This window comes from Motacilla alba, chromosome 1A, assembly GCF_015832195.1.
Source record: "Motacilla alba alba isolate MOTALB_02 chromosome 1A, Motacilla_alba_V1.0_pri, whole genome shotgun sequence".
In the NCBI taxonomy this organism is placed as follows: Eukaryota; Metazoa; Chordata; class Aves; order Passeriformes; family Motacillidae; genus Motacilla; species Motacilla alba.
Genome location: NC_052031.1, coordinates 62,225,401 through 62,234,172, shown reverse-complemented (window position 1 = coordinate 62,234,172; position 8,772 = coordinate 62,225,401). Strand labels below are relative to the sequence as shown.

The following is an 8,772-nucleotide window of genomic DNA, read 5'->3' as shown; positions in this document are numbered from 1 at the left end:
AAAGTACAACCATGTGTAGTCCTCTCAGACTACCACTGCGTAAATATACTGGGACAAAGTTCTGGAAAGGGTCAGGCATTGTTACTTCCCACAGGAAATACAGGATCACAAGGACGATGGTTGTGACTCTGAAAAGTCACTGCAGGGAGTTTCAAGAAATACTTGGACGACCTTTGGGTGCAGGGACAGAATACAGAGACGGGTGCTACTACGCCTGGCCTCTTGCAGGCCTCTGACAGCCCGTCATTCTGCTCTGGCACCAGCGGCGCCTCTGCCCGATCCGTGTTTGACAGCGGCGACGGCAACAGCACCGTGCCGGTGGCTGGACTTCATGGCAGAATGCAGAGCGCCAGCTGCCAGAGCTGTCAGCAACCGACCGCGAACGAGTTTCTTGTGTTTTTTCCTCAAGAGCTGCTCTTGAAGAACTCAATCATTAACCCTCTCTAGCCTGCTGACTCCCATTCCACGAACCCATCTCCGCACTTCATTTCTGTGCCATAACACGCAGGGACCGCTTCAATTCAATCTCAGCACGGAGCTCGGCTCTATCAGCGCGATGTCCGCAAGCGCTCAGCGACGGAACAGCCGATTCGCCGCCTCCGTGAGGGCGGGCGGCACCGCGCTCCCTCAGCGCGCTCCCTCCCTCAGCGCGCTCCCTCCGCCACCGCCAGGCGGCGCCGGGCGCTGCCGGAAGCGGGGCGGGCGCAGGGCCGGCGGCCCCGCCCGGCGCAGGCAGCGCGGGGAGCGGGGCCGGGCCGGGCCGGGCCGTGCGGGGCGGCGGCCGCCGGCGGGCCATGCTGCTAAAGCTCCTGCAGCGCCAGACCTATACCTGCCTGTCGCACAGGTATGGGCCCTGCCTCTGCCTCGGGGGCCTCGTCCTCATGATCGTCTCCGCCCTGCAGTTCGGGGAGGTCAGTACGGCGCCGCGCCGGCGCGGCGTGGCTGCCCCCCTTGCCCTGCCTGCCTCCCTCCCTCCGTGCCGAGCCGAGCGGTGCCGGCGGGGCAGGCGCGGCCCCGCGGCTGCACGGCCCCGGCGGGATGTGGGGCTGTGTTTCCTCGGGGGAGCCGGGCGGCTGCGCTGTCCCGCGAGCAGCGCGGTCCCTCTCCGGGCGCCTTGCGGGTGACGGGTCCCGCCCGTCGCGGCGCCGTGTGCCCCGTTCGGCCGTGTCGAGCGAGCGGCGCCGCCGCAGGCCCGCCGTGCCCGCGGGGACGGGCTGGCTCCGCCCGCATCCCGGAGCCCCGCGGGCGCTCCCCGCGCCGCCCTGGCCGCACCTGTTGGGCTGCGGGGAGCGCCCGCGGTGGCAGCGCGCCGGGTGTCCCCTCGGGGGTGAGCCGGGCTCTGACAGGTGACACAGCCCTGCGCGCTCGGACAGCTGCTGTTCGCTGCTCTTGTGCAATTCTTTTCCACTTCCCTCGTCAGGTGATTTACTAGTGCTGTGTTTTTGTTTGAGTTTTTTAAAGCCTGTGCTGGATGTCACCTTCGCGTGTCGACTGGGGGTGACAGAACCTTTTCCCTCTGCGACGTTTAAGGAGTTAAATGTATCCTCCCTCTAAGCTGTGCAGCAGAGTCTGCTTAGCTCGCTACTTGTTACTTAGTTGGCTCGTATTGTTTTCTAAATGATGCAATGTAATTGCACTTCTTCTAGATATGATTTTACACGGATGTGTTGAATGTTTAAATCTTCATTTCACATTGTCCTATCGATTTGGTAAGTCATCACTGAAGGGATGTGGAGAGGAGAAAATGAATCCTACTTCAGCGCCGTGTTAGTTAATGTAGTGAGGAATCAGGGAAATCAAGTATTTTTGTCAGTCTGAAAGGATGGCAGTGTTCAATACAAACAGACTGGAATTTCGTGATTCCTAAGCTGGTTTTTTTTTTTTTTGTTTGTTTGTTTGTTTTCCCTTCTCTGTTTTAATTTGATCAGCTCTTTCAGATACAGGAAAAAAAAAAAAGAAGAGCCATAAAGATTATTATCTGAAAGTCTTGCATGTACCACAATCAAAACTTTATTTTTTGTACTAACTCATCTTTGCGTAAAGTACTAATCTCTACCGTCTTGTGGGGACCACAAGTTCCTGAAACACTCCAAAGGCATCAGCAAATTAGGTAATTGTAAAGTAGTCATAGGCACCTGTTTGTACATGAGTATCTACTTGGATTGTTGTAGTTTTTGTGCTGCTGTGAAACTGACATAGTTTTGCATTTCTTCAGAATGGGGACTTAAACCACAATTTTATATCAGATATCATAGAACTCTGAAGGTTTTAAAAATATTTCAGTAGTTGTCCAAATTATGGCTGATTTTGGTAAGAATCAGTCAAATTTTTGCTCAGATTTTTCTGCTAAATCTTAGTGTGCTGCTTCCAGTCCTTAAAAAGCTACTTGGAAAGCTTAGATACAATTCAGAGAGTGAGCAAAAGAACTGGAAGTTTCATGTAGGAGTGGACTTTCCAAATTACATATGAAGAAAAAAGAAAAATGACTAGTAATTCTTTTTTTTTTTTTTTTTTTTAAACAGCTATAAAACACCAACGAAACACCTGCAATTTTTTTTTTTCTTTCCAGGGGTGGTAGATAAGCCCGGGACGAGATGTTTGCATGCATCTTGCTTTTTGCCTTTGTATTTTCTAAACAGTGGTAGTTCAGTGACTTAGGAGAGACAAGGCTTATGAGAATGAACACTGTTAGACCTCTTCCGACGACTCTCGTGGGAATGGAAAATGCTTCTCTTCTTCAGTACAGAATCTGCAAGGCAGCAACTAATAAAAAACTGTAAAGCTGTTTGCAAAATGAAACCAAGAAATCTTGCTAGAAATTACCAGCTGAACCACTTTTAGCCATCTGCGGGAAACTCAAGCAATAAAAAGCAGCGTGAGGCAGCACTTACCAGACCCTGGTGTCTGAACAGCTTTTGCAGTTCTGCTTTTCCCCCACCCCCAAAGCCAGCTTTTTTTTTTTTTTTTTCATGTTCTAATAGGCAAAATTAGGTCTGATTTCTTAGGTTCATGCTAATCCCAGTATTACTGGTGGAGTAAAATTGGATGGTTAGGGGGTTAGGGCAAATAATTCGAGATTGGTTCTCACAGCCAGAAGCTGCAAATTAGCTTCATTTGAAGGAGAACCTTGAGCTCAGTGGAATACTAGGGCATTGAACATGAGTGAGAAATTTGTCTGCAAAAACATACAGGGCAGCCAGGTCTGAGTCAATGCTGTTCCCTGTTTGTAAGATGAGCTTTAAGTATTAGGGCAGTTTGATTATAAACCCTCCTTGGCCATCCTTCTGTAGGTGGCTCTGCTTTGTACAATGCTTTCTAACCAGAACATGCCAGAGACACTGTTATCGTGTCTGATGCAGTATCTCCTGATAGGCTGTGTTTCTCCCCTTTTTAGTGTTCCCCTGGTGGTTTTGTGATTCCAGTATGTAAAGTGGAAGCAAAACAGCCTCTAGGCATTTTTGCACGATGCATACATAATGTGTCAGGAGGAAACAGTTGCAGGGAAAAAACATATCGGGTAGGAAGAGTTTTTAACTGTTCTTTAATGTGTTCTTGAGAGATCTGTCCACTTCTTTTTGGCTGTAGGTTCACAAAAGACAAAGGCTGGAATGGTTAATGCTGTTCTTCTGGAGAGACATATTATTCATATAGTATATTCTTACTCAAGCACTTCTGTATTTCCTCTAGACACAGATCGGTCACAATGTGTCAGTGTGTCATTATCAGTAGGAGCAAATGTTTCCACGTGGATATAAACTTCCAATATGCACTATATTAAACCTGGCATTTGGCAGAAGGACTTACTGAATTGTGCATTAAGAAATGGTAAAGAAAGTGTTTTTAAGACAATTCCTGACCTTGGTGTTTCAGGGAGGAGATTTTTATTCCTTTGTGTGTGCTGATGTGATCTTGGTTACAAAGAGACCATTTGCAGCTCTGGAGGAATTGCGTGTGTGTTCTTGTCACCCAGGCACATGATGGAGCTTCCCTGCTCTAGGGAAGGCTTTAATTGGCTTTAGTGGCAATGAGCGTAGAGGGATGTGTAACTTCTTTAGAGGGAGGACAGCTTGTTTATGGTTTTGAAGGTGACCTCAGGGAAATGGTATATGTCATAGTTCCCACAATACAAGAAATAAGCCATAATAACACTTAAATCTAGGGAGAGTGGTGTAAAGTAAGTACTATAAGTACTATGCTTTCCTGGTTTTCTTTCTTTTTGTTTTGTTATTTTCATTTGTTTGTTTTGGGGTTTTTTTCACTCTCCAGTACATAGAAATATGTACTTATCCCAGTAAATTCAGCCCCCGTGCCTTCAACTCTAAACCAGCACAAAATGCCACTGTAGTTTCAAGGTTGGACTTTCACTGTAAAAGATGCCAAATCAAGTTTATCTCAGAGGAGAAAATATATGTTTTATATTACTTCTATCTCAAAATACCTGGACTTCTTTATTATGTCAAAGCATATTTACCACTTATATTGTTGAAAATTTGTGGGAAAAACTGTTGAAAATTTTTTTCCTGGATGTTTGTTTGCAAAGCTCAGATTTTGGAGATGTGTATACTTCAGTAAATCCTGTAAGAGAACAGAAAAAGATGAACAAAATTGTGCAGGGGTGTGTGTATGTGTTGGGGGTTTCCTGCTTGTATCCAAGTGTATTTGATTTAGGTCTCAGTTTTCGGAAAACATTCCTGAACCTTTAGATGCTAAGAAACAAGGGGGAGATGACCTAAATAAAAAGTCGTTTAACAAGAGTGATCCTTTGTTGCAGAGAAAAGTAAAGTTTGTTTAAATTAAGTATGCTCTTCAGTTCTGGGTCTGATTGCTGCCTCGGTGCCATAATCTAGTTGGGATTGTGGTCTGCCCAGTTGCTCATGAATGCATAGATCGATTGGAATGAAATCAGTTGTGGTTAAACATTTCAAAAGGTGAAAATTAGGTGCCTAACAGGTGGTGACATCAAGTGGTTTTGGTTTTTTTTCTTTGTAGGTTGTGTTGGAGTGGAGTAGAGACCAGTATCATGTTATGTTTGATTCATACAGAGACAACGTCGCTGGCAAATCATTTCAGAATAGGTGAGCTTTACCTGCACTTGACACTATTGCACGTTTTACTTTCTAAGTAAATATTTAAATAAAACATATTAGTTGAAGTAACATACTGTTGAGTAGAACCTTATGGTATGGGCTCTAAATCTGCAGCAAATTATAAACTTAGTGAGTGCTTAGTTAATTCATAATCTCCCAGTTTGGAAGATTGGCTTTTGAGAGCTCTAGTCATATAATAAATTTACATTTTGAATGTATTTAATTCATCCAATCTCTAGTGAAACATCAAAATGATGACAATGTTAACAATGAAGGGAGGTCATGACATGTTTTCCAAGTTAGGATAGGAAAACATAAGCACTGTTCCTATGTGCTTAACATTTCAATATTCAATGTTTCTAGAAGTTATTTCTAAATTACCTTATGTTTTCTGTGATGTCCTATGAGGATCATTATTTTTCAGAGAAGTCACAAAGCTAGTAAGAGGCTTTTAAAAACTGAGTGGATAGGAGAATCTCTCACAGCAAGTTTGAAAGCAAGTCATATGGGTCATTTATTTCAGTTGTGTTAACCGCTGCATGACTTCCTGTGGTTTCATCCTTCATGTCTGAATAGCCATGGGTCTGTTGCTCAGGGAGTAAGTGTACTATGAGTTGGTAGGTGGAAGAAAGCTACTTAGCAGGTATCATCTGACTCTTAATATTGATAGACTTGACTGGGATAAAAGCTAACCCTGAAAGCAGAAGCTTTAATCTGCCTTGAGGTTTGTTGCATCATGGAACAGTAGAAATGATCAGATCAATTTGTCACGCTTTAGTTGGTGTGAGATAACTCTGTAAAATTCATTGCATGGTGTTGGTGAATACTAGGAACTTTTATAGTCTCTTCTCCTCTCCCCCATTTTCCAATGCATGACGGATAAAAGCAGAGTGATGCAGCTCATGTGGATGAATAGCTTAATGTTTGCATGTTTTAGCAGTACTGAAGTGAAACATGGCAGTTTGGTCCTGTCACTGCTAAAATCCATGACTTTGTGGTAATTATGGAGTGTTTTTATAAAACCATTTACTTTTTCCAAAACAAAATCACAAATCTTACTGTTGTGGTGTAGATATAGTTACTTCCCATTTTTGCAGTGTTTACTTACTTCATTGTGATTGTGAAAGCACTCCTTTGCTAGCGTTCATTTCTGAGGATTGTGAGCAAAACATCCAGTGCCTGGTGAGGACCTGTTGGCTGCCTGAGCAAAAGCTTAAGGTTTTTATGATGGGCGCTTAAATTATTCCAGTTCACCAATATGCCTTTAACAATCTTATGTCAGGAGTAACAGGGAAGTTTGCTGTGATATTTGTGTGCAGCTAACAACTTCCTTTAAAAATTCATACCAACCAGAAGTCTTTGTGGAGGCAGTCCTTTCAGGCATTTGTTAACTTTTAGACGTCTCTTGTCAGGGGTTCAATTAATTTTTATTATCAAACTTCACAAATGCAGCAACAGACCCTATTGGTGGAATTTTTTAGGCTGGTATCAATGCAACATACAGAGCTACACATAAAATGAGGACTTCCAGATTTAGCTTGTCCAGTGATTTTAATCAGTTCCTGTTTAGTGCTGGAGAAAAATACTCAGAATTGGAGAACAGGAGGCATGTTGGTTAGAAAATTAAGCAGGTGTACTGCTTTGTGGAAAGTAAAAGCTGCATGGCCTTTGGGAAATATTAATGGGCCTTCAATAGAATTTGAGTTGTGTTGTTCTCTAGGAGCTTTGCAGATAAAATTCTCTGTTCTGAAAAAACCTCACTGTGCATTGTAGACAAATTTGTGCATATGGGCAAGCTCCTTATGATGATAAAATCAAAAAGCTCATCACACGAAACAATGACATCATTAGTAACACCTATTGAACACTGTTCTCTACCAGACCAAGGCAGACTTCTGGTTTTGCCTTGGAGTTTAGCAATAGCTTTTGGCTGGTTTTCCTTCTGGTTGCAAACCCTTGGCATCCCAACCGTGGCACCTTTCAGGTAGCCACATCAGCTGCTAAACTTGCTTCTTATATTGCTCAGGCTCTTACACAGCTTGAAAGAATGCACTAGAAATTCCAGTGCTTTTTACCAAGGCACTTTGTCCAAACCCATTTTTGAAGACTGAGTTTTGATATAAAAATAATAAGGGAGAAAAGGAAACTAAATAGTGGAGTTCCATGCATGAGTGTTTTGGATGAGGACTGCATTTTATTACTCTACTTGCAAATGGTATAGTAAGTATAGTTTACTTACTGTAAAGTGTAACTTTGCTATTCCAGGATGTCCTGTTTAAAACTCAAAAATATGTATAGAAAGATGTGAAGGAATAATCCCCAACTTTTAAAATGTGCAGCTTGATTTTCAAGCAAGTGAGAGCTGTCAGTGGTTGGCCAGCCATTAACTGAGCTGAGTGAGGCTGAAGAGAGGAAAAGATGTTTAAATCAGGGAGTAGGCATAGCAATGGAACAGCTGAGTTACTGTTAGAGCATAATTACAGAGCTGGAACAGGCAGGAGGGCTGGGAGGTTTACTATGAGCATCTTAGACTTCTACTGTTCATAAAGAGGCTCAGCAAGGTTGGAGATCACCATATGGTAGCTTGGGAGAGATGCAAAATCTGTTGTACTCCTTCAGCAACAGTGGATGTTGAGACAAAAGTTTGTCTTCTACCCACAGTCTCAGCTGTGATGATGTTCTCAACACATGAGTACGAGACGTTCCTGCCAGGAAGTGTTCCCCTGTCCTATCTGGTGGGTCTGGTTTTGTCTTCAAGCAGGATCCTATGGATGTTTTTAGATTTGCAAGTAAAAATGGATACATTTTGTAAAGAGAAAGATGTAAAAACCTCAATAAATTGTTTGGGAGTCTCCAAGAAATTTTCCAAAAGTGATGATTTTCTGTAGCAAGGTGTTAAGATAATTCTCACTAGGAATCAAATTACACCATCTAGTCACATCTGTTAGGGAACCATAAGTTAGTCATGTCAAAGAGGGGAAATAACTGATTAGAACAGTGGCTGTAAATAGTAAATTTACTCAGGTCACCTTGGGCTTAACCTGTTTGCCAGACTGCTGTTCCTGATGAAGCCCAAATGTATGGATCCAGATGAAGGAAACACAGCTACAGAATATGAGAGAGAGTTGTTGAGCTTCTCTGAACTTCAACAATCTGCAAAAGACTCTGAATGTTAAAATAGTGTTTGAGAACAGTTCTACTGAAGTGTAGTATCCGTTCCTTTTAATTCTAAACCATTTTACAGCAAAATTCCAATACATACTTATTGTGTGACTCTACAAAGGGGTGATTGATGTAACAACCTCAGGGTCACTAATTATCACTGAAGGGGTATAGGGGACAGCCGAAGGTGATACAGAGACTATCGCCAGAAGGTATGAAAAGACTTTATTATTAGAAGTCTACAGTTCTTATAGAAGCAATGGTGGACTTAAGACTTGATTGGCCTTTAGGAATCTGAACTATGAATAGCACACTTTGGAGAGCTATATCTATAAACAATGGTTACAGAAAAAGAGATAATAATTGTTTGAATTCTTTGCTCTAAGTTTTCCCACAGCTTCTACGCAGCTTCCCAAGATTTTCCTGGGAAAACCATGTCTCTCTCTCTATACAGAGGATATATAATTACTACACATACTTCTGAAATGATAAGCTCCCAGTGTACTTTAGGAAGCCATCAAAC

General features: G+C 43.1%; 1 protein-coding gene across 2 annotated transcripts in view; it reads left to right on the top strand.

The window, feature by feature from the left end:
• Positions 1–706: 706 nt before the first annotated feature.
• GNPTAB (N-acetylglucosamine-1-phosphate transferase subunits alpha and beta) overlaps positions 707–8,772 on the top strand; it is a 38,477-nt gene continuing 30,411 nt past the window's right edge. For both annotated transcript variants that reach the window (XM_038155800.1, XM_038155801.1), the window contains exons 1-2: positions 707–911; positions 4,990–5,075. In XM_038155800.1, the coding sequence (XP_038011728.1) occupies positions 795–911; positions 4,990–5,075 (203 nt within the window). In that variant the 5' untranslated portion in view covers positions 707–794. The remainder of the gene's footprint in view (positions 912–4,989; positions 5,076–8,772) is intronic.